The sequence below is a fragment of the Zophobas morio genome, unplaced genomic scaffold (genome assembly GCF_036711695.1).
Source record: "Zophobas morio isolate AGI-343-1 ecotype UQ-CSIRO unplaced genomic scaffold, CSIRO_AGI_Zmor_V1 ptg000004l, whole genome shotgun sequence".
Taxonomy (NCBI): domain Eukaryota; kingdom Metazoa; phylum Arthropoda; class Insecta; order Coleoptera; family Tenebrionidae; genus Zophobas; species Zophobas morio.
In genome coordinates this window covers 4,317,269-4,344,787 of record NW_026972109.1, presented here as the reverse complement: position 1 = coordinate 4,344,787, position 27,519 = coordinate 4,317,269, and the positions used below count along the sequence as shown (strand labels likewise).

Sequence of the window (27,519 nt, the reverse complement as noted above, 5' to 3'; positions counted from 1 at the left end):
CCCACCCTCTCTTTTCATACAGAGTATTTCATTTGCCAAAATCAGTTTTATCTTATTATATCGATTAATGACTACTAGCCGGAGGTATTCACACATTAGGTGCGTGCAATGTTGCCAATTTTATTTTTATAAAATTACGTTTTTTCCATAATTTACCTCCGGCTTACTTTCTGATTTCTTAGTAACGATGCTGCCTGAAATTCACTTTTTATTTTTTTAGGACAATCACCATAACAACCAGTAGTCCTTAATCGTTGTGCATTATCATTAATAAAACAAGCTGTTATTTTTTATTAATATGTAAATAAAAAAAAACATTTAATAAGACATTTATAAATTATAAACTAAAACAAAACCATCAAAAGAATAATCCAGTAAAGCATAACCAACTAAACACTAGAGAAGATGTTCAAAATTGCTGCCTTATGCGTATAAGAAAGTTCGTAATGTTTTCCAATTTTTTTTCTCAGATAAAGCTGATTTTGGCAAATGAAATATCGTCTAAGAAAAGGGAGGGTGAGTGGATGGGGCTAGTAGCTGCTAAGATAAGACAGATTTTGGCAAATGAGATACCCTTTAAGAAAAGAGGGGGCGGGTGGGCGGGGCCAGTACCTGCTAAAACCAGACCGATTTTGGCAAATGACATATTTAAAAGAATTTTGGGGCAGTTTGTTGTTTTATTTTTGGAAAATTTTGACCTGACTTGTTTTTGAGAGAATTTTGGAACCTCGTTTTTTTTTGGGTTCTAGATATTTTTGTTTGGAGACAATTTGAAAGTGCTTTGGAGTCTCTAGTGTCTCTTTTTATAAAAAATTTAAATAAATTTCTTAGAGGATACATCATTTGCTAAAATCAGTCTTATCTTAGCAGGTACTAGCCCCACCCACCCGCCCTCTCTTTTTTTACAGGGTATCTCATTTGCCAAAATCAGTCTCATGTTAGCAGGTAATACTAGCCCCGCCCACCCACCGCTGCTTTTCTTAGAGGATGTATCATTTGCGAAAATCAGTTTTATTTACCTGCTAAATTATAAGGCTGATTTTGACAAATGACATACCTTCTAACAAAAGAGAAAGCGGGTGGACGGGGCTAATACCTGGTAAGATAAGAGTGATTTTGGCAAATGAGGTACTCTCTAAGAAAAGAGAGGGCGGGTGGGCGGGACTAGTACCTGCTATGATAAGGCTGATTTTGGCAAATGACATATTTAAAAGAATTTTGGGGCAGTTTCTTGTTTTATTTTTGGTAAATTCTGACCTGACGTGTTTTTGAGATAATTTTGGAACCGCGTTTTTTTTGAGGTTCTAAATATTTTTGTTTGGAAAGAATTTGAAAGTGCTTTGGAGTCTCTAGTGTCTTTTTTTGTAATAATTTAATTAAATTTCTTAGCAGATATGTCATTTGCTTAAATCAGTCTTATCTTAGCAGGTACTAGCCCCACCCACCCGCCCTTTCTTTTTTTCAGGGTTTCTCATCTGCCAAAATCAGTCTTACCTTAGTAGGTACTAGCCCCGCCCAACCACCCTCCCTTTTCTTAGACGATGTATCATTTGCCAAAATTAGTCTTATCTTAGCAGGTACTAGCGGCCGGGTGGGCCTAGTACCTGGTAAGATAAGACTTTTTTTAACAAATGACGTATCCTCTAAGAAATTTAATTAAATGATTATAAGAAAAGACACCAGAGGCTCCAAAGCACTTTCAAAGTGTTTCCAAACAGGAATACTTAGAACCACAAGATTATTTTAAATTAAAAAAAAGCGGGATCCCAAAATTAACTCAAATTAATTTTCCAAAAACATAACGCTAAAGTCCCCCAAAAGTGTTTTAAATAATTTACAAAAGAATGTCTATGGGCTCCCAAAATAATACACCATGGGTACCCAAGAGTCTCCCAAATTAAAAAAAAAATAAACACTGTGGCACTCAAGACTTTTTCAAGTTCGTAAAAAATAAAACACTAAAAACTCAAAAGATTTCAATTGTCATTTGAAAGTATCTTACTGATTATCTTTTAGTTTTCACGCCTTGTTGATATTGACAGCTTACAGAACACGGGTGTGCAGCATTCCATTTCTATCTGTCAAAATACCATTAAATAGGTCTTACATGAAATTTAGGTTCTTTTTTAACTTTACGCATATGGATTTTCGAAAAACTGAAAAAAATCATTCCCTTCTGCAAGTTATGACGTCACCTTAAACAAATATTAAAATGCATCCTGAAATAACAAGGCGAAAAAAATTGGTAACCTTAGAAAATACAACAATCCATCTCAGGGCGTATTCTTCATTAGAAACAAATTTATCAGTTTTTAGAGATTACGTCATCAATTTTCTGGAGGGGAATCAATTTTAGTTAATCTCGAGTAATTCTTAAATTAATGTGAGTCAGGGAAAATGGACTAGGTATCTTTGAGTAAATCAACACTATAAATTCCTTCCTTAACGCCCTCTGTAAGTATCATCGTCATTAATTTTTGAAATGGGCTGGAAAATGAATTTTACGAATTAAATGGCATACAATAATAATAATTAATATTCCACAGTCTTACCAAAATTTTGAAGAAATCTGTTACGTAATTTTTGATATTAAATTGTAAGGACCTGACCTCTATGTTGTCTGAAGAAAACAAATTTTGAACATTTCTATGAATAAATAAAAAATCAAAAATGACATCCTTAAAACAGTTGTTTTTTGTGAAAAAAAAATTCTTTATCCACAAAACTTTCATATTATTCATTTTGAGGTGACATTACGAATTTTCCAGGGCATGAATCAATAAATTTTGGTCATTTTATCACCTCCACGATAATTAAAAAATCACCAACAAAGCGATGAAACACGAACCGATATTTTCGTTTTTAACAAGCACCGTTTTTGATCACAGTTCGTAATAATTACAAGCCGGAGTTCAGAGAGCATTTCCACTATTAATCTCGAAATCTGTACACCGGCGTAATGAATTTAATCGTCTACCACTTTATTTAATAAAGTTCGCTTATCTTCAAACGACTTACCGGCAATCGGCGTGGCTTAGTGTAAACTCGCTCCTGCGTTAATTTCGTTTTATTAATTTCTAATGATTCGAGTCCGAATAATAAAATAAATTAGTTATTGATTCTTTAAACGATCAATCATGGGTAAAATTCGGCGGAAATTTTCGGTAAGTTCATATAAAAGGAGATAAGGGTGAAAGGACAACCTCATTGTAATTCCCCCACAATGAATATTATGAAATTAATTAAACCCCAATTCGGCAGCACATCGACATTTAAGTTCTCATATTTCATGGTTCGCCACCCATTGGTACCGAACCGCTGCTTATTCACCTGTCTACATGACTCACACTACAAATTTGGTTTTTGATCCATTACTTGTTGATTAAAATTCAAAAACTATCACTTCACCCGAAAAACCGAACTTTGATCAAATTTCCACATTCCACCTTCCTCGCATTCGATTACAGTGCAATAAAATGATCCGGTAAACTTTAACCTAATAAATAAATCGCTCCCCGATCATTCCTGTCAAGACATCCGGCATATATTCACCGAAAAAAGTGGCCGGAATGACACAAAAGTGGCGCCATTTTCAAAAAACCAACCGGAAATCACTAGACACTGCAACTTTAATAAACATTTAATTTACCTTTCTTGTAAAAAAGCAGCCTTTGCCATTTTTATCGCACATTAACTAAATCAACGTACTCGTAACCGCCAACTTGATTTCGCCTGCCTTGTTATTGATCTCCATCGTGACGTCACTTGCGAGTAAAAGTGCGCGCGCACGAAAGAGACCCGACCCGATTGGCCCTTAAAGAATTCCCGCCAAAATTCGTGTGTCAATTCATTCCCGATTTCACGACGTATAGTAGTCATGCGATTTTGATGGATTACGACTTCTGTATGATAGTTGTACGAGATAAAGGCAACGGGAGGAATGCTTTCAGTTTTTGAGGGCTGCGTTGAGGTTGTTGATGGCGTGTCAGAATTCGGGTTTATGTACCCCGAAATGTCGATGTTTAATATTTAAACGGATGGGGCCAACTTGAGGAAACGGCGGAACGTAAGTGGTTTAGTGCAGGTTTGAGATAAGCAGGGGGTGGTGGGGTAAAGACCTCACTTAATAATAATAATCTCTCCTACACTAATTCTTTCTCGGGGGATTTTCCGAATAAGTTTTAACACGTTACGCAACCGTTTTGCACGAATTTTGGCCAAACGAACGTTTTTACGCGTTTTCAAAATTTACCTCGCGGCCATCTTTCTCCGGTCTCCCCTGCCGGATGCCCGGATGCTTAATGTTTTTCGACCACTCCAGCAAATGGGTCGTTAGCAGCAGACCCGCTGCGTTCTCGCCAAACTTTTGCTCAATTTGCACCAATATTAATAATTGTCGTCATAATTACGCTGGTGTGGAGAACAAAAATTTGATCATTGCTTTTGTCTTGGTTACATTTCTTTAATTATGTTCCGTTTTTACTGCTAATTGCGAGATTTACCAAAGAGATTCTGAAATATTGAAATTCAGGCGTTCCTCTCTTTTTTAAGCTGATTTGAAATGAGATGGATTTACTTACATCAACTTTTCATAATCTTCTTCGCCGCGTTTAAATTTGGAGTTGTGCCAGTTTGAGGTTTTATTATTTTCCGAATTTTTAAAAGCGGTAATTGTCGAAGTGGAGAAAGAGGTGATGCAGTTTTAGCAAAAAATAGTGTGTAATGAGTGTGTTAAAACTACTTTATTTCAATGGTAGGATTCCTGACTCGATTTAATTAAAATGTATATTTACAAATAAAAACTGCTTTATGTGACAGAGTTTATTTGGGTAGTGGTTTTCCGCTGTTCAGAAAATATTTGATGTATTTGGGGATAAATTGTTCACAGAGTGATAGTTAATTGCGAAACAAAACAAACATTTGCAAATGACTTAAATTACCGAAAACATGTTATTAATTAGTCGGATAATTAAAGCCCGCTGACATATTTGCTGAGCATTTTTTGTAATTAACGACGTGGTATGTAACTAATGTGAGGCTGACTACACATTGAATTAATATATAGCTATAATTATAATAATAATTTCGAGCTTTGTTTTATCTAGTTAATTTTTTAGCAGTCAAGCGTTCTGATTTCACTATAATTAAATGTATATAAATTTTATAACATTGCTGATAAGTAAATATTTCGATTTTGTCTAATTGATCCAACACTTGAAGGTTTATTTTGAATGATTTTGAAAAAATTTCAAGGACCGTTTTCGTTTGTTTTTGTCAAGTGAAAAACATTTCTGGGGTCATTGAGTTTTGTTTTTGGGGCAGTTTGAAATAATTTCGAGGATATTTTGTGTCTGGTTTTTGAAGTAGTTTGAAAGGATATCGGGAACTCTTTGTGTTTTGTTTTTAAAGTAGTATGAAAGAATCTCGAGGACTCGTTGTGTTTGTTTTTGAAGTAGTTTGAAAGAATCTCGGGGACGCTTTGTGTTGATTTTTGAAGCAGTCTGAAAGAATCTCGAGGACCCTCTGTGGGTCTTATTTTTGAAGTAGTTTGAAAGAATCTAAGCTCTCCCTAATCTCTTGTCAAGTGTAAAAGAATTTTAGGAGCCACTCGGTTTTTTTTCAGAATTTAAAAAGAAGAATAATCTCGGAGACCTCTGTGGGTCCTGTTTTCGAAGTAATTTGAAAAAATTTCGGGGTTCATTGAGTTTTGCTTTTGGGGCAATTTGAAATAATTTCGAGGACACATTGTGTCTGGTTTTTGAAGTAGTTTGAAAGGATATCGGGAACTCTTTGTGTTTTGTTTTTAAAGTAGTTTGAAAGAATCTCGAGGACTCTTTGTGTTCGTTTTTGAAGTAGTTTGAAAGAATCTCGGGGACGCTTTGTGTTGATTTTTGAATTATTCTGAAAGAATCTCGAGGATCCTCTGTGGGTCTTATTTTTGAAGTAATTTGAAAGAATCTAAGCTCTCCCTAATCTGTTGTCAAGTGTAAAAGAATTTTAGGAGTCACTCGGTTTTTTTTTAGAATTTAAAAAGAAGAAGAATCTCGGAGACCTCTGTGGGTCCTATTTTCGAAGTAATTTGAAAAAATTTCGGGGTTCATTGAGTTTTGCTTTTGGGGCAGTTTGAAATAATTTCGAGGACACATTGTGTCTGGTTTTTGAAGTAGTTTGAAAGGATATCGGGAACTCTTTGCGTTTTGTTTTTAAAGTAGTTTGAAAGAATCTCGATGACTCCTTGTGTTTGTTTTTGAAGTAGTTTGAAAGAATCTCGAGGACGCTTTGTGTTGATTTTTGAAGTAGTCTGAAAGTTTCTCAAGGGCCCCCTATGGGTCTTATTTTTGAAGTAATTTGAAAGAATCTCGGGGATCCCTTGTGTTTTGTTTTTGAAGTAGTTTGAAAAAATCTCGGGGGCCCATGACCCTTTGTATCTGATTTTTAAAGTAGGTTGAAAGGGACTCGGGAACTTTTTGTATTTTGTGTTTGAAGTAGTTTGAAATAATCTCGGGGATCCCTTGTTTTGTTTTTGAAGTAATTTGAAAAAATCTGGGAGTCCCGTGGATTCTAGCCCCTGCCTAGTCTCTATTTATTAAGTGTGAAAGAATCTTAGGAGTCACTGGTGTTTTTTTTTAATAAATAATTTGAAAAGATCTTGGGAACTCGTTTTTGAAAGAGAACCAAATAATCTTGGTTCTTAGAACTTAGAACAATTTTTCTGGATTTACCAGCAATATCTTTTTCACAGAACGATAATATAAATGGACCAATCATAAATTAGTCATGACCAAGGGAGTCAGTAACGGATTGTGCAACATTCAGGTTAATCTTTCGTTTTGAGATTTTATTTATCTAAGTACGTCAAATCCACAAACTTACCTAATCCTTAATAAAAATCAAAGTAAATCACAGATGTCGGAGATGAAAATTTCGACATAATTGTGATTCTTATTTCCCAAAAATTGATGTCTTTTGAAGTTCTTGTAAAAATCTTAGAGCCTCTTCGAATTTTTTTTTCTAAATGTTGTTTCGTTTTTGAAAGATTTCGAAAGGATTTAGGGCCCCTAGTGTTCAATTTTAAAGAATTTGAAAGAATCTAGGTGAAGTGAAATCGTGTCTTTCAAGTAATGTGAAAGGGTTTTGGGGGTCTTCAGGTGTACTATTTTTGTTATGTGTGAAAATCAAATTTTCAAAAAAATGTTTTTGAAAACGTTAAAAGTGTATTTATTTGAGGAGAAAAAGTGCTAGCTTATAGCGAATTCTTGCTATATTGTTCATATGAAATCATTTTTGAAGTTTTTATTTTAACTATCATCAAGAAAAGTGAAGAATAAATTTCCAAAAAATTTTTTGTAAACGTTAAAAGTCGATGTATTTGAGAGGAAAAAGTGTTATCTTCTACAGAATTCTTTGTAGATTACAAATGTGAAGTCATTTTTGTGACACCTAGTCAAACAACTGAGAAATACGAGAAAAGTTTTTCCAAAAATTTTCAAAATTTGTTTTTGAAAACGTCAAATGTGGTTCTTAAGTCTGACATTGAGCTAGTGTACAGAGATTTTTTGGCGTATTACAAATTTGGAATTCTGTTGGAATTATCAAGAAAACCGAAAATCAAATTAAAAAAAAAATTGAAAATGTTAAAAATCGGTATATTTGACAAGAAAAAAATGCTACTTTTAGATTACAAATTTGAAGTCGTTACCTTGTCGAAGCCGAAAAATGAGCGAAAAGAGTTTTCCGAAAATTTCCAAAACTTGTTTTTGGGAATGTCAAATTTTGCTTTAATTTGTTGGAAAAAAATGCAAATCTCTTTCGAAACTTTTAACCTAACCGTTAAAAGAAGTGAAAAACAAATTTTCGAAAATTCCTATTTTTGGAAGATTTTAAAAGCGAATATAAAAATTCTAGCTTTCATAAATTTTTTTGGGGATTACAAACTGAAATCGTTTTTGCGATACCTTGCCGAACAATTGACAAACATGAGAAAAAATGTTTCCAAAAATTTCCAAAATTTGTTAATTTGTATCTGAAAACGTCAAATGTGGCTCTATTAGGTCTGACAAAATGAGCTAATGCAGACAGAATTTTTTCCATAATTTGGAATTTCTGTTGGGGATTATCCAGAAAAGTGAAAATCAAATTTCCAAAATTTTTTTTTTAAACGTTAAAATTCGATCTATTTGAGAGAAGAAAAGTGCTAGCTTTTAGAGAATTCTTTGTCTGAAGTCGTTTTTGTGACAACTTGTCGAACAGTCGAGAAATATGAGAAACATTTTTCCAAAAATGTTCAAAATTTGTTTTTGGAAACGTTAAATGTGACTTTATTCTGTTGGAAATAAATACTAGCATATAGCGAATTCTTCCTTGATTACTAATCTGAATTCACTTTCGAAACTTTTAATCTAACTAGGAAAAGAATTGAAAAACGAATTTTCAAAAATTTCCATTTTTTTTTTGAAGATTGTGAAACCTCATTGAACAAAAAATACGAGCTTCTATACATTTTTTTGGGGAATACCAAACTGAAATGATTTTTGCGGTACCTTGTCGAACAGCTGACAAATAAAGTATACTTTCAAAAATTTCCAAAATTTGTTTTTGAAAAAATCAAATGTGGCTCGATGAATGTTGGGGACAGACTGTTTTTGAAGTGGTTTCAAAGAATCTCGGCATCTTTTGTGTTCTGTTTTTGAAGTAATTTGAAAGAATCTCTGCGACTGCTTATGTTTTGTTTTTAAAGTAGTTTGAAAGAACCTGGGATACCCCTTGTGTCTGATTTTTGAAGTAGTTTGAACGAATCTGGAGAACCCATTATGTTTTGTTTTTAAGTAGATTGAAAGAATCTCGGGGATCCCTTGAGTTTGTTTTTGAAGTAGTCTGAAAGAATCTCGAGGACCTCCTGTTGGTCATGTTTTTAAAGTAATTTAAAAGAATCTCAGATCCCTTGTTTTGTTTATGAAGTAGTTTCAAAGAATCTCGAGAACTCCATGTGCGTAGTTTATAACGTAGTTTGAAAAAATTTCGGGGACCCTTTGTCTCTGGTTTTTGAAGTAGTTTAAAAGAATCTAAGGGACCCATTATGTTTTGTTTTTGAAGTGGTCTGAAAGAATCTCGAGAACCCCCTATTGGTCATGTTTTTAAAGTAATTTAAAAGAATCTCGGATCCCTTGTTTCGTTTTTGAAGTAGTTTGAAAGAATCTGAGAACCCCATGTGTCTAGGTTTTAAAGTAGTTTGAAAAAACCTCGGGGACCCTTTGTTTCTGGTTTTTGAAGTAGTTTAAAAGAATCTAAGGGACCACTTATGTTTTTTTTTTGAAGTAGTTTGAAATAATCTCGCGGATTCCTTGTGTTTGTTTTTGAAGTAGTCTGAAAGAATCTCGAGAACCCCCTATTGGTCATGTTTTTAAAGTAATTTAAAAGAATCTCGGATCCCTTGTTTTGTTTTTGAAGTAGTTTGAAAGAATCTCGAGAACACCATGTGTCTAATTTTTAAAGTATTTTGAAAGAACCTCGGGGACCCTTTGTTTCTGGTTTTTGAAGTAGTTTAAAAGAATCTAAGGGACCACTTATGTTTTGTTTTTGAAGTAGTTTGAAATAATCCCTCGGAATCCTTGTGATTGTTTTTGAAGTACTCTGACAGAATCTCGAGAACACATTATGTTTTGTTTTTGAAGTAGATTGAAAGAATCTCGGGCATCCCTTGAGTTTGTTTTTGAAGTAATCTGAAAGAATCTCGAGGACCCCCTGTTGGTCAGGTTTTTAAAGTAATTAAAAGTAGTTTCAAAGAATCTCGAGAACCCCATGTGTCTAGTTTTTAAAGTAGTTTGAAAGAACCTCGGGGACTCTTTGTCTCTGGTTTTTGAAGTAGTTATGTTTTGTTTTTGAAGTAGTTTGAAATAATTTCGCGGAGTCCTTGTGTTTGTTTTTGAAGTAGTCTGAAAGAATCTCGAGGACCCCCTGTGGGTCTTGTTTTTAAAGTATTTTGAAAGAATCTCGAGAACCACTTGTGTCTCGTTTTTAAAGTAGATTGAAAGAATCTCGAGGACCCCTTGTGTTTTGTTTTTAAAGTAGTTTGAAAGAATCTCGGGGACCCCCTGTGAGTCTTGTTTTTGAAATATTTTGAAAGAATCTGGAGGACCCCTTGTGCCTCGTTTTTGAAGTAATTTGAAAGAACTTCGAGTACCCCTTATGTCTAGTTTTTAAAGTAGTTTGAAAGAATGTCGAGGACACTTTCTGGGTCTTGTTTTTGAAGTAATTCGAAAGAGTCTCGAGGACCCCTTGTGTCTAGGTTTTGAAGTAATTTATAAAAATATCGGGGACCCCTTGTGTTTTGTTTTTGAAGTAGTTTGAAAGAATCCCGAGGATCCCTTGTGTTTGTTTTTGAAGTAGTCTAAAAGAATCTCAGGGCTCCCTGTGGGTCTTATTTTTGAAGTAGTTTGAAAGAATCTCGGTAACTTCTTATGTTTTATTTTTGAAGTAGTGTAAAGAATCTCGGGATTCTTTGTGCCTGGTTTTTGAATTAGTCTGAAAGAACCCCGGAGAACCTTTGTATGTCTTGTTTTTGAACTAATTTGGATGAATATTGGTGACTGCTTGTGTTTTGTTTTTGAAGTAATTTGAAAGAATCTCGAGGAGAAACAATCCTATAAAATGTATTGCAGGATAAAACGTACTTAATTTCTTTTGGCATAGCGAAACATTCGTAAATCGTAAGCGAAATACTAATGCGATAATGAAGAAATACGAATAAGCAATAAAACTTTCGATTAATTCTAAGAATAATTGTACGAAAAATGAAAAAACGCTTAAGATAAGCATGACTTATTAATAATTTTGCTTCCACGAGTAATGTTGCTTAAAATTCTATCCATCAATCTTAATAACGTCGACGACCCTTAACTGCTGCATCGCTGCAAATTTATTCTGCATCGCGAAAATTCCCCACTTATCCTTCACTTTTATCATCCCTCATAAACTCCTAAAATAGGCAAATTAGTGTCGGCAATATTAACATCGATGTTCTCATAAACCCCCATAAAGGGACAAAATACAGCAACTTAAGTTATTTTTGTAAGAAAGCCGAAACAGACGAGGGTAGCTGTCGACGTAAATGGATCCTTTTAAACTTTGAGAGTTATTGCAACACCTACTTCTGTTTAAACGCCAAAAGAGATTTCAGACTCTCATTAATTACACATCTGATTCCGTCGCACAAAATGGCGATACTTTCTGATGTTTGCGAGGCAGGCTTTTAATCTTAAATCACCGAGCTTAGACGGCGACGCTTTTATGTACCGCCTGTTTAAGATTGTTCACACGCCCCCATTAGATCTGAAAAGACACCGAGCGGTGGCGAGATCAAGGAAACGCTTTATTATTAGATGGAACCGGCGCATCCGCCATTTTTCACGCAAAAATGCACCCGGAAATGACGCGGCGGAAATTCTGCAAGTCATCGAAACATCATTTCTTGTTTTTTTCTTTCAATTAATTTAACTTGCTAATAAATATCAAAGTGGCTTCTGGTGTGTTATTACGATAAAAGGGATCTCGACTCCCCCTCGCGACAAATTATCTCCAAACATAAAGCTACGACAAAATTTTGTTATGCCCTCGTCTCGATATCTCCATGCACTTTATCTCAATCCCGCGATCATAAAAAGCCGCCATCTAGGAAACGTCTTATTTGATCAACCCGGCGCATCCACCATTTTCCGCCCAAGAAATGCATCGGAAGCGTCTATCCGGGGAGTTTCCTGGGCGTCATCGTAACTTTTTCCCCTCGCTAATTCGAGGGTTCAGGTGAGCACTAAACATTCGCTGAGAACCGCAGGGAGTGTCTTTGGCCGGTATTTATTTCGCGATTTAATATGCACACATTGAGGCACAAGTTTGATATATGATCGTGGAAATCCCGGAAGCCTCCTTCGGTATCGATTCTGTCTCAGAGAGAAGTGAACTTTTCGCAAATAAAACCAAAAGACAAACGACTGGCGGCAAGATCGCGCAAATAACCGAAACTGTTTCGCGGCGGCCCGAAAAGACCGCCTTCTTGGGGGTGTTTTATGAGCAATTATTTGCTTTCCTGGGATGTGTTTCGGTTTTGACGTGTTTTTGACGCGGGGTTTGATTGTGCTGTGCGTGGGTCACATGCGACAGAAGTATCGATTTTGAGGGCTTTTCTGTACGTTGATGAAAGCACAAACGTGAAATTAATAGAAATGTTTTACTAAATTTTGTCCGAATATGCATTTTCTTGGGTGCAGAGCAAGCAAATAAATCGAAAACAAATTTTTGGGAAATTTATTTTGCACATTTAACTTTTTAACGTTTTCTTAACTTTTCGACAATATCGCAAAACGATTTCAGTTTCGTAATCTCCAGGAAACGTTCTAAAAGCTAGCCATTCAATTAGATCCACTTTTAAAATAAAAAAAAAATGAAAATTTTTGACAATGTGTCTCTGCTTTCTTTGTAGTTTAAATAAAAGTTTCAAAAGTGATTTCAGATCAATCTTCGCGGAATTCTTTATACGCTAGCACTTTTTCCCAGAAAACTAGGACCACATTTAGCATTTCCAAAAACAAATTTTGGAAATTTTTCGAAATTTTTTCTTCTATTTCTCGCCTGTTTAACAAGCTAGCAATTTTTCCCCTTAAATATATAATTATTAACGTTTTCACAACATTTTTTTTAGAAATTTCTTTTTCACTTTTAGGGATAATTCAAACATGATTTCAGATTAATATTGAAGGAAAAATTTTCTATGCATTAGCCCATTGTCAGATCGAATAGAGCCATTTAATGTTTTCAAAAACAAAGTTTAGAAATTTTTGAAAAACCTTTACTCATATTTCTTGACTGTCGTAAAAAGTGATTCAGGTTTGTAATTAACAAAGAATTTTCTAGAAGTTAGCACTTTTTTCCCACCAAGAAAATCGATTTTTAATGTTTTAAAACAATTTTTTGGAAGTCTATTTTCGCCTTTTTTTGATGCCAATTAAAATAAAACTTTCAAAAGTGATTTCAGATTAGCAATCTAGAAAGAATTCTCTATACGCTAGCACTTTTTTCCGTATAATAAAGCCACATTTAATTTTAATAAATATTGGAAATTTTTGGAAAATTGTTTCTTATTTTTTTGGAAATTTGATTTTCATTTTTCTTGATAATCCAACCAGAAATTTCAAATTAGTAATATGTGAAAAATTATCTATGCACTGGCTTATTGTCAGTACGAATAAAACCGCATTTAATGTTTTTAGAAACAAATTTTGAAAATTTTTGAAAAATTGTTTCTAATTTTTTTCGGCTGTTTGACGAGATATGGCAAAAACGATTTCAGTTTTGTAATGCCTGAGAAATTTTCTAGAAACTAGCATTTTTCTGTTCAATTAGATCCAAAAAAATTTTCAAAAAAAAAATGAAAATTTTTGAAAATTTGTTTTTCAGTTCTCTTACTAGTTCGGATGAAAATATCAAGTGAATTCAAATTAGAAATCCATCTATTCGTTAACACCTTTTTCCAACAAAAGAAAGCTATATTTAACGTTTCCTAAAACAAATTTTGAAAATTTTTGAAAAATCTATTCTCATTTTTCTGGGCTGTTTGACATGGTATCGTAAAAACGATTCAGATTTGTAATTTACAAAGAAGTCGCTATAAACTAGCACTTTATCCCCGAAAAAAGATCGACTTTTAACGTTTTAAAACGATTTTTTGGAAATTTATTTTTCATTTTTTTTTAAGGCTAGGTACAATAATAGTTTTAAAAATGATTTCAGATTAGTAATCTAAGAAGAATTTTCTATACGTCAGCACTTTTACAGCAGAATAGAAGCACATTTAATATTTCCAAAAACCAATTTTGAAAATTTTTGAAAAACGTTTTCTCATTTTTCTCGGCTGTTTGACAAGGTATTGCAAAAACGATTTCAGTTTTATAATCCATGAGAAATCTTCTAGAAACTAGCATTTTTCTGTTCAATTATGTCCGCTTTTGAAATTTAAAAAAAAAATGGGAATTTTTGAAATTTGTTTTTCAGTTCTCTTGCTAGTTCGAATGAAAACTCAAAAGTGATTTCAGATTAGCAATCTACGAAAAATTCTCTATTCGCTAACACTTTTTTTCCAACAAAATAAAGTCACATTTAACGTTTCCAAAAACAAATTTTGAAAATTTTTGAAAAATCTTTTCTCATTTTTCTGGGCTGTTTGACAAAGTATAGAAAAAACGATTTCGGTTTTGGAATTCCTGAGAAATTTTCTAGAAACTAGCATTTTTCTGTTAAAATTTTCAAAAAAATAGAAATTTTTAAAAATTTGTTTTTCAGTTCTCTTGGTAGTTCGAATCAAAATTTCAAAAGTGATTTCAGATTAGCAACCTACGAAGAATTCTCTATTCGCTAACACTTTTTTTCCAACAAAATAAAGCCACATTTAACGTTTCCAAAAACAAATTTTGAAAATTTTTGAAAAATCTTTTCCCATTTTTCTTGGCTGTTTGGCAAAGTGTCTCAAAAACGATTTCAGTTTTGTAAACCCCCCGAAAATTTCTAGAAGTTAGCATTTTTCTGCTCAATTAGGTCCACTATCAAACTTTTGAAAAAAGTAGTAATTTTTGAAAATTCGTTTTACTAGTTGGAATGAAAATTTCAAAAGTTGTTCCAGAATAGCAATCCACGAAGAATTCTCTATTCGCTAACACTTTTTTTCCAACAAAATAAAGCCATATTTAACGTTTCTATAAACAAAATTTGAAAATTTTTGAAAAATCTTTTCTCATTTTTCCTAGCTGTTTGATAAGGTGTCGCAAAAACGATCTCAGTTTTGTAATTCCTGAGACATTTTCTAGAAACTAGCATTTTTCTGTTAAAATTTTCAAAAAAATAGAAATTTTTAAAAATTTGTTTTTCAGTTCTCTTGGTAGTTCGAATAAAAATTGCAAAACTGATTTCAGATTAGCAATCCACGAAGAATTCTTTATTCGCTAACACTTTTTTCCAACAACGTAAAGCCACATTTAACGTCTCCAAAAACTAATTTTGAATTTTTTTTTTAATATTTTCCCATTTTTCGTGGCTGTTTGGCAAAGTGTCGCAAAAACGATTTCAGTTTTGTAATCCCCCCGAAAATTTCTAGAGGCTAGCATTTTTCTGTTCAATTAGGACCACTTTTAAAATTTTCAAAAAAAGTGTCAATTTTGAAAATTTGTTTTTCAGTTCTCCTGCTACTTAGAATGAAAGTTTCAAAAGTTGTTTCAGATTAGCAATCCACGAAGAATTCTCTATTCGCTAACAGTTTTTTTTCCAACAAAATAAAGCCATATTTAACGTTTCCAAAAACAAAATTTGAAAATTTTTGAAAATCTTTTCTCGTTTTTCTTAGCTGTTTAACCAGGTATCGCAATAACGATTTCAGTTTTGTAATTCCTGAGAAATGTTCTAAAAACTAGCATTTTTCTGTTAAAATTTTCAAAAAAATATAAATTTTTAAAAATTTGTTTTTCAGTTCTCTTGGTAGTTCGAATGAAAATTTCAAAAGTGATTTCAGATTAGCAATCCACGAAGAATTCTTTATTAGCTAACACTTTCTTCCAACAACGTAAAGTCACATTTAACGTCTCCAAAAACAAATTTTGAAAATTTTTGAAAAATATTTTCCCATTTTTCTTGGTGGCTTGGCAAAGTGTCGCAAAAACGATTTCAGTTTTGTAATCCCCCCGAAATTTTCTATAAGCTAGCATTTTTCTGTTCAATTAGGACCACTTTAAAATTTTCAAAAAAAGTGTCAATTTTTGAAAATTTGTTTTTCAGTTCTCTTGCTAGTTTGAATGAAAGTTTCAAAAGTTATTTCAGATTAGCAATCCACGAAGAATTCTCTATTCGCTAACACTTTTTTTGCAACAAAATGAAGCCATATTTAACGTTTCCAAAAACAAAATTTGAAATTTTTTGAAAAATCTTTTTTTAATTTTTCTCAGTTATTCAGCAAGGTATCGCAAAAACGATTTCAGTTTTGTAATCCCCAAGAAATTTTTTAGAAGCTAGCATTTTTCCGTTCAATTAGGTCCACGTTTAAAATTTTCGGAAAAAATAGAAATTTTTGAAAATTTGTTTCTCACTTCTCTTAGTACTTAGAAAAAATGTTTCAAAACTGATTTCAGATTATGTAGTAATCTACGAAGAATTTTCTATACGCTAGCACTTTTACTGCAAAATAAAGCCACATTTAATATTTCCAAAAACAAATTTTGGAAATTTTTAGACAAACCTTGTCTCATATTTCTCGGCTGTTCGGTAACGATTTCAATTTTGTAAATCCCAGAAATTTTCTAGAAGCTCGTATTTTTCTTTTCGATTAAATCCACTTTTGAAATTTTCAAAAAAATTGGGACTTTTTTAAAATTTGTTTTTCGTTTCTTTTGCTTCTTAAATTAAAAATTTCAAAAGTGATTTCATATTAGTAATTTACCATGAATTCTCTATTCGCTAGCACTTTTTTCCAGCACATTAGTAATTCACGATATGTTTGCATATCATAAGGCATAAATTCTTGTAAAATAAAAAAATCAAGGGCCGATTTATCGAATTATGTAATTTGTGAAATATTTACAATCTCGGCGCCTCCACCATTTTAATGCGAAAAATGAAAGTTGTTAAGCTAGCCCGAAAATAATTTATTTTAAAGTAAAATTTTCTGGGGGTGATGATCTGTGCTATTTTCCCTATATTCCCTGAAATTTTTGAAAAATCTTTTCCCATTTTTCTTGGCTGTTTGGCAAAGTGTCGCAAAAACGATTTCAGTTTTGTAATCCCCCCGAAAATTTCTAGAAGCTAGCATTTTTCTGTTCAATTAGGTCCATTTTAAAAATTTTCAAAAAAAGTGTCAATTTTTGAAAATTTGTTTTTCCGTTCTCTTGCTAGTTCGAATAAAAGTTTCAAAAGTTGTTTCAGATTAGCACTCCACGAAGAATTCTCTATTCGCTAACACTTTTTTTCAAACAAAATAAGGCCATATTTAACGTTTCCAAAAATAAATTTTGAAAATTTTCGAGAAATCTGTTCTTATTTTTCTCAGTTATTCAGCAAGGTATTGCAAAAACGATTTCAGTTTTGTAATCTCCAAGAAATTTAAAATCACTTTTAAAATTTTCGAAAAAAAATGGGAATTTTTGAAAACTTGTTTTTCACTTCTCTTATTACTTAGAATAAATGTTGCAAAAGTGATTTCAGATTATGTAGTAATCTACGAAGAATTTTCTATACGCTAGCACTTTTACTGTAAAATAAAGCCACATTTTATATTCCAAATTGCCATTTTAATGCGAAAAATGAAAGTCATTAAGCTAGCCTGAAAATAATTTGTTATAAAGTAAAATTTTCTCGGGGTGACGATCTGCGCTATTTTCCCTATATTCCCTGAAATGACGGATTACACGTTTTCTTGTATATGTGTACACTGTACATTATAGCAGTTAGATCCTCCTTAATGAGCTTTACTTAATTCTCCTACAAGAGTCTGAAGGCGCTTTATGATTTAAGTCGAGAGACCACATCCAGGCCCAAAGCGGAAAACCCCGATTCTTCACATTTTCCTAACATACAAATAAAATTCCGAACAACATCCATCCAAACATATCGTTTTTGTTAAATTAGCGACAAATTTGAAAACCCACCACACTCTTTACCCTCCTACGACAAACCGTTTACCCTTTAGGAAGTTTTAGTTTTTCGCTGGTGGCGGCGGCCAGAAAACGCCATCCCCTTTTTGTCGCTCGACTTGGGGATGTTTTACGAGCAATTATTTGCTTTTTCCCGCTGTATGTGTTTGCAGCTTATGAACTAAGTTACATTGTTGGCGCAGTCGTTTGAATAAGGAATGAGGAATTATTTTAGAGGAAACGCAAATACAGAGAAGCCAGAGGTGAATCAACTAACGCTTGTGGTGTCAGCTTGTTAGAGCTTTTGATGATTTGAGGAAAAAGGGTGTCAAAAGTGACGCTTCAAAGCGACGACGTTGCGTTGTTGAGCGTGTAGACGCTATTGCGTGCTTGCGCTACCTACGCATACTGTGGAAAGACGAGAGATAGCAGATTTTAGAGAATTGTTAAAAATTTCATCTTTGTATTGTGTAGGTGGATGGGGTTTTCATTACGTTACGCGTCTGTAACCGAAGAATCAAGTTAATGGAAGTTGTGAAAGAATGGGATCATATTGTTACGAAATACATCCTTATGCCGCCCCAGTACGACGCCTATGGCGGTCGAGAGCCTTCTGGACGTACGCACAGCGCTGATGGGTGAATCATCGCTGTTGACGGCCGAGAGGCGGGCGCATAAAGACAGGTCTGGAGCGTCTCGAAGCGGCGTCCAGGGGAGTCTCGAAGCGGAGTCGCGATGGATGTTCGTGAAGGATCTCGATCAGAGACTATGAGTTTAAATAGAGGCGACCGTAGGTAATGAGATTCATTCATCCAGTGAAGACAGTCGAGAGCGCCGGAATAATTTCTGTACATATTCGTTGCAATAGATAGTGTTGTAATTCCAACTAAAGAAATACATTTTTGAGTTTTACCAACGCCCGATTTATTATTCGCCCGTCAATCGTAACACTGGTGTCAGGAGTGGGATTAATTGTGAAATAAATCGGGATTCGAATTTGTGTTGGTGCTACTAGGGGAGACCGGAACAAAGTGAACTTTCGAGAAAATTCTCTCGCGCGACGTCCGTCAAGACTCTAGAAGTTTCTAGAAGAAAATTTTATGCCGACTACCACAAGAGCGCAAACAGCCAACATGGAGGAACAACTGACAAAAATGATGAAAATGTTGAGCGAAAATCAAAGAATAATGGAAGAAAGTAGAAAAGAAGATCGAAGAATAATGGAAGAAAATAGACAAGAAGATCGCAGAATAATGGAAGAAAATCAAAGAATAATGGAAGAAAGTAGAAAAGAAGATCGAAGAATAATGGAAGAAAATCTAAAAGCTATGCAAACTACACTTTTGAACAGTCGAAGTGAAATCCTCCAAGTCGTCCGAAATGAAGTGGACGAGGTGAGAAATGAAATGGAAAACAAGATCAAGGAGCTCGAAGAAAGGTTGCAAACACCACGACCTACAATTACGACCCCTTCAGAATTCAGTCCGGTGAGAGTTCAACCCCCTATTTTTGATGGGCAGACGTCGTGGACTACTTATAAGAAGCAATTTGAAGCTGCGGCCTTGTCGAATAGCTGGAATGACCAACAGAAAGCGACCGCTTTGGTAGTAGCACTACGAGGTGCGGCCCTGGAGATTCTACAGACATTATCAGAAGAGAACCAGAAGGACTATACCGCCTTGACGACCGCCCTTGAACTCAGATTTGGAGATGAACACCTCCGGCAAGTTTTCGTAGCGCAGCTTAAATCTAGGATTCAGAAGAGTAGTGAATCTCTTCAGGAGTTTGCGGCTGATGTTAAACGCTTGGTACACCTCGCCTATCCTGAAGCTCCGCAAGACTTCCAAGACAGACTGGCAGCAGAAACCTTCGTAAACGGCGTAAGAGATAGTGAGGTAAGAAGAGTCCTGCAAATCTCCGGGTTCAAGAAACCATCCGAGGCGCTGATTCGAGCGTTAGAAGTGGACGCCGCATACAACAGCTCACCTCGTTCCAACGTTAAGATACGAGGCATCGGGGTTGCGGGCGAAGTAAACCCTATTCAAGAGAGTCTCGACAAAATGAGAGAGAACTTTGAGAAATTCGCCCGCGAAATAATTGCCGAAATCAAGACGGGCAGTTCTAGACAACATGGAGGGCGCCTAGAATGTTACAGGTGTGGGCGTCAAGGGCATGTTAGGAGGGATTGCCGTGTTAGATCGCCAGGGCCGATGAGGAGATCGCAGCCGCGACCTCGTCTACATCAGGAGCAGGAAAACTAAAGGCAGTCGGTACCTCGGGGCGCGTACTGGCTGCTAAAAGAGAAGCCCCAACAACTGTAATGGTTAGAAGTATCGCGGGGAGCGTCGACAGTCCGACAATCAGCGGAAAAATCAATGGACGGGAATCGAAGATCATCATCGACACAGGAGCCGAAGTGTCCCTTGCACGCAGATCCAGGTTACAAAATTGCCAAATTAAATCAGTATATACCGCCACGAATGTAAAGACGGTCACAGGAGAAACAACACCGGTTCTGGGTACAGCGGTGGTGAATGTAGAGCTCGGTCGACTCCGAATAAGGCATGAAGTTCTGGTGGCGGAAATCGCTGACGATTTCATTCTGGGAATGGACCTAATCAGCCGGTATGGTTTAATGATCGATCCAGAACAGAAAATTCTGCGTTTTGGAGCCGAAGAATTTGTGCTGGGACGTCCGAATGTGGAAGCTGCAACGGTCAGACTAGTGGTCTGTCAGACAACGAAGGTAGATGGTAATGCAGAAGTCATCGTCCCCGCCAGAGTAGAGACGAACCCCGGATACAGTTTGGGGATGGTGCAGCCGGCACGTGACTCGACCCACAGGCTCCTGATCGCGAGCACCCTAGTCAAAACCAATCGTGACATACCCTTACGTGTGGCAAACGTGTTTCCCAATGCAGTCAATATTAGAAAAGGGGAGATTATTGGAATGTGTGAGCCAGTCGCCCGAGTGTTGAACTGCGAGGAAGAAGACGTTGAGAATGAGTCTAAGGACGGGGATACCAAAGGCTTGGAGGTCAACTGGGACCAGCTGTCTGCTCGTGAGAGAAAACTGGCCAAAGGACTCATTCGTAGGCACCGTAATGTCTTCGCCTCAGAGGAGGAACCATTCGGGAAGACCAACATCGTAGAACACCGAATAAACACTGGTGACACGCAACCGATCCGTCAGGCTCCTCGAAGACTACCCCTAGCCAAACAAGAAGAAGCTACAAAACTCGTGGACAACATGTTGAGAGATGGGGTAATTGAAGAATCCAACAGCGCGTGGTCATCTCCAGTAGTCTTGGTTACCAAGAAGGACGGGACTACCCGATTTTGCGTCGATTACAGGAAACTGAACGACGTCACGAAGAAAGACAGTTACCCCCTTCCTCGAATAGACGATACCTTGACGACCTTATCCGGCTCGGCGTGGTTTTCGACCTTGGACTTGAAGAGTGGCTACTGGCAAGTAGGCTTGCACCCGGACGACAAAGAAAAGACTGCGTTCTCCACCGGAAGTGGCTTCTATCACTTCACCGTTATGCCCTTCGGGTTATGTAATGCGCCAGCAACATTCGAGCGGCTGATGGAGATGGTGCTAAAAGGACTGACATGGAAGACCTGTCTGGTATACCTCGACGACGTCATGATTATGGGCAAAACGTTTGACGACCATCTAAAGAATCTCGAGGAGGTGCTAGAACGAATGGAAAACGCTCGTTTGAAACTAAATCCCAAGAAATGCTCGCTCTTCCAGAAAAGAGTCGAATTCCTGGGCCATATCGTGTCGGAGAAGGGAATAGAAACCAACCCGACGAAAGTTCTTGCTATCCGGGATTGGCCCATACCAAGAGACAAGCATGAACTACGAAGCTTCTTGGGACTCTGCACATATTACCGACGATTTGTAGAAGGGTATGCCGACATCGCAGCACCGTTACACCAACTGACGGAACAGAAGGCGACTTTCAAGTGGAGCAGTACATGTGAGATGGCCTTTAAAAGACTGAAGACGGCTTTGTGCACCAGCCCCATTTTGGCTTACCCCAGGGACAAAGGAATGTTCGTCCTCGATACCGATGCGAGTAACTCGGGAGTTGGGGCCGTATTGTCGCAGATACAAGATGGGGAGGAAAGGGTTATCGAATATTTTAGTAAATTACATTCCAAACCAGAGAGAAATTACTGTGCCACGAGGAAGGAACTGCTAGCCATTGTCAAAGCCGTCAACCACTTCCACAAGTATCTATACGGACAGGAGTTTCTGATCAGGACCGACCACGCTGCCCTCTCGTGGCTACTGCGGATAAAGAATCCCGAGGGCCAAGTAGCGCGTTGGCTGGAAAGACTACAGCACTACCACTTTAGGATCAAACACCGAGCGGGTCGACTTCACAACAACGCTGACGCTTTGTCAAGACGTCCGTGTGGAGAGTGCAAGCACTGCGACAGGATCGACGCGGAAGAAGGGAACCTGCCCGTTCGTCGGACGATTTTTGAGCAAGATGAAGAATGGACAACGGCGCGGTTAAAGCGTGAGCAAGAAGGAGACGACATAATCGGCCCAATACTAAAGTGGAAGGAGGAAGGAGTCGAACGACCCGGCTGGGCAGAATTGTCCGACCAATCCCCCAGTTTGAAGGCGTTATGGGCCCAATGGGATTCCTTGGTCATGGAAAATGGGCTCTTGAAGCGAAAGTGGGAGAGTCCTGATGGGCGTACCTCTAAGACGATGCTGGTCCTCCCCAAGGTAAAGGTTTCCAAGGTCTTAGAGGAAGTTCATGCCGGAACATCTGGAGCCCACTTTGGAGTGAACAAAACTTTGTCGAAAATCCGGGAGAGGTTTTATTGGGTAGGTTATCGTGACGATGTCGAAAGTTGGTGTCGCAAGTGTACGACGTGTGCGGCCAGCCAAGGTCCTCATACCAGGGCGAGGGGAAAGATGAAGAAATATAATGTTGGGGCACCTTTCGAAAGAATCGCCATCGATGTGGCCGGTCCGTTCCCTGTAACAAACGACGGCAACAAGTTTATCCTGGTGGCTAGCGACTACTTCAGCAAGTGGCCAGATGCCTATGCCATTCCAAATCAGGAAGCCGTCACGGTCGCGAAAGTACTGGTTGACAATTGGATCAGTAGGTTTGGCGTCCCCTTGGAACTTCACTCAGACCAGGGACGCAATTTCGAATCCAACGTCTTCCAAAGAGTGATGCAGCTACTGGGAATACGTAAGACAAGGACAACGCCACTACACCCACAGTCCGACGGCATGGTGGAAAGGTTCAACCGGACTATGGAGCAACACCTTTCGAAAGTGGTAGAAGAGCACCAAAGGGATTGGGACCAGCACCTTCCACTATTCCTGCTGGCCTACCGCGCAGCTATCCACGACACCACGGGTCAAACACCTGCTCACGTTGTATTTGGGAAGGAACTGCGGCTGCCCTGTGACCTAGTCTTTGGATTGCCATCTGAAGAACCAATGGAAGTACGTGACTACGTGGACGAACTGAAAGAGAAGTTGGTCAACGTACATGAACTAGTGAGGGGCCGGATCAAGATTGCCAGTGACCGAATGAAGACCCGTTATGATGTGAAGGCCAACTGTGGCGGATTCCAGGAAGATGACTTAGTGTGGCTGTATAACCCCCGACGGAAGAAGGGACGTTGTCCAAAACTGGCTCCTGACTGGGAAGGTCCATACACTATCGTCACTAGAATAAATGACGTAGTTTATCGGATCCAACGTGGACCAAAGACGAAGATGAAGATCGTTCATCTCGATCGACTAAAACGGTACGAAGGAAACAACGAAGACGCTTCCGATCGGGACGATCGGATTTGAAGAGGGGGGCAGTGTTACGAAATACATCCTTATGCCGCCCCAGTACGACGCCTATGGCGGTCGAGAGCCTTCTGGACGTACGCACAGCGCTGATGGGTGAATCATCGCTGTTGACGGCCGAGAGGCGGGCGCATAAAGACAGGTCTGGAGCGTCTCGAAGCGGCGTCCAGGGGAGTCTCGAAGCGGAGTCGCGATGGATGTTCGTGAAGGATCTCGATCAGAGACTATGAGTTTAAATAGAGGCGACCGTAGGTAATGAGATTCATTCATCCAGTGAAGACAGTCGAGAGCGCCGGAATAATTTCTGTACATATTCGTTGCAATAGATAGTGTTGTAATTCCAACTAAAGAAATACATTTTTGAGTTTTACCAACGCCCGATTTATTATTCGCCCGTCAATCGTAACAATATTTTTCAGGAATGGAAGTCTGGAGTTTTTTTTTTTCATTTAATTGCAATAATGATGAAAATAAGTAGACTATTTTTGAAAATGTGAGTTATTCCTAATCTTTCAGAATGAAACACCCCTCTTTCGAGGCGAAAACAACTAAAACAGCCCCGCAGTAAAATTTATTATTTTATACTTTCGCCCCAGCGTGTGTTTGCTTGCTTACTGGTACAGCGTTTATCTACGAATACAGTGAAATAGAATTTTAAATGGCAGGGTGGAGGCGCCATTTTCTGCACAATAGCCCCGCTCGTACAAATATTTGCAAGATGGATATTTCAGCTGTACCGTAATAAAATTAGTGTGAACACCTGCAAATGAAATGTTGAACGTTAGGGGAATTACCTAATCTTAATTATGCAATAAGGGCGTGTAGGTCGGGGGCGTTCGGATGATTTACTTTTTGTGCGTACTTGAAGAAGTCCATGGGTGTTTTCGGAGCAATATCGCGAGCTATTTATGTCATCCTGCCAACGAGCAATTTCAATATAGCAGCAGGAACAAATTCTTGTGCATACTAAGCCCGGCTTTATCCACACACCTCTTGAAAAAACTGCTCTAATTTAAAGTCCGAAAAGTGGAGAATTGTGAATTAAATATAAATCGACGCTGGATTTACCCTTGCCTCAGTTGTATTTGCGTTCTGTGGTAATGAAATAATAATGACTCATTTCTCATTTAAATGATTCCGACTGCAGGGAAGGCGGTATACAAGTCGCAAATGGAGAGTGTGGAAGAATACAGAGTTTGGATTTGGTTTCTGAAATTCTAACATTCTACGGATCACTGTTTTCATTCAATATTAATGCAACAATTAAATGATAATTGATGTATTATTGGATTTAATAAAATTAAATGTACATATAGTTTGGAAAAGAAAACATAATTTCTATACACCGTTTTTATGCATTTCCGAAATAAAGAAAACCCAACTTTAAGTTTTCGCATAAAAATGGTGGATGCGCCGGGATAATAACTATTTTAACAATTACTTATGCAATATTTGAATAGTTCAATAAAAGAACAAAATGATCCAACTTTAAACTAAAAACAAAAATATTTTTTCTAGGACCTGCTTAACAAAATTTATGCTATTGTAAATAAATACGTTTTTTCGGACTTTTGAAGGAATATAAAGGAAAGCAATAGCAGATTCTTCATCCTGAGATAATTTCTGGGAAGAAGAAACTATTTTCGAACCAATTTAAATTTTGTCAGTCGACTGAATCGATTTTAACCATAATTTCGTCCAAAGTATCGTTTTCTATACACCGTTTTAACAATATTTGAAATACCTACGTAACTTTTTAAATATTTATTATTCTAGCGCATCCACCATTTTTAAGTAAAAAAACAAACCTTTTAAATTAGTTCGAAAACTGTTTATTCTTATGGGAAATTTTCTCAAAATTACGAATCGATGGTTATTTTAACTGCATTCCCGAAATTACTGAGAAAAAATGTGTCTATTTCCGATAACTTAAATTTGATCAAATAAATCCGAAAATAAATAAATAGTCTTGGTTCCAATTTGCCTTATTTTGTCATTTTGTTCAATTACCCCCATGTTTTTATAATTAAGTATAGTTTTGTTTAAAATATATCGTTTTATGTATATGTTTCTTAAGAAATTTCCAAAACATTTTTTTAGTATTTGCTAAGATAAGACTAATTTTGGCAAATCACATACCCTTTAAGAAAATAGAGGGCGGGTGGGCGGGGCTCGTCTTGCTAAGATAAAACTAAACAATATTAAGAGTAGTCATTGAAATGAAGAGGGGGTAGGTGGGCGAGGCTACTGCTTTCTTATAAGAATTTTTACAAAAAAGCTAAACTAAGCCCGGCCCACCTCTTTTCTGTATTTCACTGACTTATTTTGACAAGTTGTACAATCTAAGATTAAAAAAAAAGTAAAAAGTGGCCCCGCCCACCCACCCCTATTCTGTTTTGATCATTCATTCTTATTAGCTCTGAAGATCGGAAGATGATTTTTATGTTGAATAATAATAATAATATCTAGGATTACATTTTTTTTAATAAAATTTTATTTTCACTAAATTGTTTCAATTTTTAGATTTCCCGAGTTCTCAACTTTTAATTTTCCAGTTTTTCATTTCTTCCATTTTTTGATTTGCAATTTTTCAGTTTTTCATTTTTTGTTAACAATTGCTAAGATAGGACTAATATTGGCAAATCATTCACCCTCTAATGAAATAGAAGGCGGGTGGGCGGGGCTAATACTTGCTAAGATAAGACTGAACAATATTAAGAGTCATTGAAGTAAAGAGGGGGTAGATGGGCGGGCCTACTGCTTGCTAATAAGACTCTTTAGAAAAAAGCTAAACTCAGCCCCGCCCACTTCTTTTCTCTCTTTCATTGAGTTATTTTGACAAGTTGTGAATCTAAGATTTAAAACGAAGTAAAAAGTGGCCCCGCCTACTCACTCCAATACCGTTTTGTTCAATCATTCTTATTGGTTCTGAAGAACGGAAGATAAATTTTGTATTGATGAATAATATGTAGAATCTAGGATTACATTTTTTAATACTATTTAATTTTTACTAAATTGTTTCAATTTTTAGATTTTGCAATTTTTCATTGAGCAATTTCACGTGTTCTAAACTTTTTTCACTAGTTTTTCATGTTTTGTTAGTACTTGCTAAGATAAACTAATCTTGGCAAATCACATACCCTCTAAGAAAATAGAGGGTGGGTGGGCGGGGCTAGTACTTCCTAAGATAAGACTGAACAATATTAAGAGTACTCATTGAAATGAAGAGGGGGTAGATGGGCAGGGCTACTGCTTGCCTATAAGACTAAAGCTAAACTTAGCCCCGCCCACCTCCTTTCTCTACTTCACTGACCAATTTTCTCAAGTTGTAGAATCTAAGATTAAAATAAAGACAAATAAAAAGTGGCCCCACTCACTCACCCCTATTCGGTTTTGATCATTCATTCTTATTGGCTCTGAAGAACGGAAGATAAATTTTATATTGATAAATAATAGTATCTAGGATTACATTTTTAAATACCATTTAATGTTTACTAAATTGTTCCAATTTTTAAATTTTCCAATTTTTCAATCAGCAATTTGACGGGTTCTCGACTTTTAATTTTCCAATTTTTCATCTCTGCCGTTTTTCGATTTACAATTTTTCAGTTTTTCATTTTTTGTTAGTACTTGCTAAGATAAGACTAACTTTGGCAAATCACGTACCCTCTAAGTAAATAAAGGGCGGGTGGGTGGGGCTAGTATTTGCTAAGATAAGACTGAAGAATATTAAGAGTGGGCGGGGCTACTACGTGCTTATAAGACTCTTCAGAACAAAGCTAAACTCAGCCCCGCCCACTTTTTTTTTATTTTACTGACTTATTTTGACAAGTTGTAGAATTTAAGATTTAAAACAAAGTAAAAAGTGGCCCCGCCCACTCACCCCTATTCGGTTTTGATCATTCATTCTTATTGGCTCTGAAGAACGGAAGATAAATTTTATATTGATAAATAATAGAATCTAGGATTACATTTTTAAATACCATTTAATTTTCACTAAATTGTTCC

At 36.5% G+C, this 27,519-nt stretch overlaps 1 protein-coding gene across 4 annotated transcripts in view; it reads right to left on the bottom strand.

The window, feature by feature from the left end:
* The window catches only part of LOC135138064 (rho GTPase-activating protein 100F), a 75,967-nt gene that overhangs the window by 20,352 nt on the left and 28,096 nt on the right, over positions 1-27,519 (bottom strand). Inside the window, exon 1 of one of the 4 annotated variants that reach the window (XM_064067931.1) lies at positions 3,650-3,711. The exons of the other annotated variants lie outside the window; for them this stretch is intronic. Coding sequence (XP_063924001.1) covers positions 3,650-3,691 — 42 coding nt within the window. The 5' untranslated portion in view covers positions 3,692-3,711. Of the gene's footprint in view, positions 1-3,649; positions 3,712-27,519 lie in introns of those variants that run through there. 4 annotated transcript variants of the gene reach the window in all.